This window comes from Rhinopithecus bieti, unplaced genomic scaffold (genome assembly GCF_001698545.2).
Source record: "Rhinopithecus bieti isolate Rb0 unplaced genomic scaffold, ASM169854v2 scaffold_29491, whole genome shotgun sequence".
NCBI classification, from domain to species: Eukaryota; Metazoa; Chordata; class Mammalia; order Primates; family Cercopithecidae; genus Rhinopithecus; species Rhinopithecus bieti.
In genome coordinates, this window is record NW_016889609.1 from 1 (window position 1) to 2,186 (window position 2,186).

The 2,186-nt window shown below is 58.9% G+C and overlaps 1 protein-coding gene across 1 annotated transcript; it reads right to left on the reverse strand.

The window, feature by feature from the left end:
• Positions 1–6: 6 nt before the first annotated feature.
• On the reverse strand, positions 7–1,942 carry LOC108525883 (zyxin-like; the record flags this gene model as incomplete). The annotated part of the gene is made up of 4 exons (XM_017866669.1): positions 1,540–1,942; positions 736–761; positions 182–302; positions 7–70 (listed from the first exon to the last, which is right to left on the reverse strand). Coding segments are annotated over exons 1-4 (227 nt in total), but the record flags the coding sequence as incomplete, so codon positions are not given.
• Between the last annotated feature and the right edge of the window lie 244 nt (positions 1,943–2,186).

Here is a 2,186-nt window from a genome sequence, read left to right on the forward strand (position 1 = left end):
AACAGCTGCCCCAGAGCGCGGACGGCCGGCTGCGCCCGGGCCAGGGGTTGATGGCATCGACCGCAGAGTTCTGGGAAAGCCGGAGAAGACAGCAGTAAATAGAAAGAAGTATGTAGGGCTGTGAGGTATCAGCCCGCTCGGATAGGGGCAGAGTGGGGCTGTCCCGGTGAGGAGGGCTCACCGTTGACGGCCACGTTCTGCCTCTGAGGATGCTCCATGTCCTGCATTAGCTGCTGGGTCAGCTGCTCCAACTCCTCCACCTCCTTCAGAGTCAGGGGCCCTGGGGCCCCAGGGGAGCGCACCTGCAATCCCAACACTTTCTTCACACTCTTGAGGGTTGCTGCCTCCAAGAACCCCCCCAGGCCAGCCTACCCGGCTTCTTCTGATGAGGACTTAGCTCCCAGCTCATGTCCCAGATGCTCAGGCTTGACCCTTAAAGCTTCTCCCTTGTTCCCCTAGCCCCGCCATCCCCAGCACCACACAAGTAACAGGGGAAGAGGACCTAAGCCTGGATCTCGTACAGCAAGACATTTCCGCCCGCTCTGCCCAAACCCCTGAGCAGTCACAGACAGGCCAGAATGACTGAGCAGACGGAGGCCACGCACACAGCAGCTCGGGTCACTGAAGCACCGGACACTCCAGGGCCACGCATCAACTCCACAGAGCATGCTCGGACATCGCCCCATAGGACAGGGGCACGCAACAGGGTGCACACACGCACGCACACACACCTACCCGGCCTGCCTGCTGCTGAGCAGCCCCTGTCAGCGTGGAGATACAACACAGGCAGGAATTGCAGGTTAAACCCACTGAGCTGTCTGCAAGAACCCAGCCCCACCCCTACAGAGAGACCCTGTCCCTCGAGTGAGGGACTTCTGGACTACCTTACTCAGGTCCCTCCCAGCAGCCTCAGAGAAGGTCCAAAGGCCGTCCCCTAGGCCAGTCCAACCTTTCCATTTAGGGGATCCTCAGGACTGGGGTGGGGAATGGATAAAGGACAGCGCTGCCAGTAACCCTGAGAGGTAACCCTGAGAACTCCAGGAGGGGCTGTCTGACCTGCACCAGGACTGCCAGGAGACACGCCCACAGGAGCAAGTGCACTGGGTAGGTCTTTTCTATGTCTGGAAAAGCCTACCCAGGACGGTGTCCCCATCACCGAGTGTGCTACCTGCGGATGCCTTCACTCCCGTAACACCTGGAACCTCCAAAGACCCCTGCTACCTCCTCCCATAGCCCCTCTCCCCTCAGCCCTGGCTTCACTGCCCCTCACCCTGACCCCATCTGTACCCAGAGTTGCATCCTTTCTGCCCAGTGAAGCATGCGTCCATAGAAGTCCAACTCCCCAGATCTTAGCCATTTTCCCTTAAGATCCTGCCATCTCTTAACTGACTCATTCCCTGGAACACTCACTTCAACTCTGTCTCCTCCAATCTTCCCTTTCTGGCATCTTGGGGACAGAGTGAAGGGCCTCAGTCAGTCCTTGCTCTCCAGTGCCATTCTAAATGCCCAGCTCCTCCTTCAGAAGCGCAGAATCCTCACCTGCATCACCTCCCATGGGTATTCCCGTTCATCAGGACCCTCTATCCAGAACTGTCCCCTCTGCCAGCCTGCACCAATGCCACCGCTTCAAACCAAACTTCCCTCCAACTCAGTCATCGTCCACCATGGGACATCCTTGACCTCAGATTTACCTCCAAGTCCCCTGCCGGCCATGATCTGCCTCTCCTCCTCCCCATCCACATCTACTACGTGAACCCAGAAAAGCCTTAGTCCCCCCACCCGCAACCCACCCCTGTCCACCATGCCCCAGCCTGGTCCCTTGACCATGTACTCCTACAAGGTTCACTGTCCCTCCGGGCACCTGCAGCCACCCGCAGCTATCCGGCCCAGTCTCTAACCCCAAGTCACACCACCGCCCGCTTCCTGTTTCTGCTTCCAAGCTGCAAAAGCAGTGGAGAGGTTGCTGAACACTGCAGAATGAGCTCACAACACCGCAGCGCCCGCACGCCCTCCAGCCCGGCCTTCCCCACGACAGCTGTTCTAGACCTCTCCATCTCCTTAGCCGCGACCTGCTTCACCTGCTTGCTGGCACCATGACCTCACCTCCCACATGGCTGAGGACATGGAAGCCAGCCAGCTTAAGCTCCCTCATCGTCCTTCCTATCCACCCCGCAACCACTCTGTCC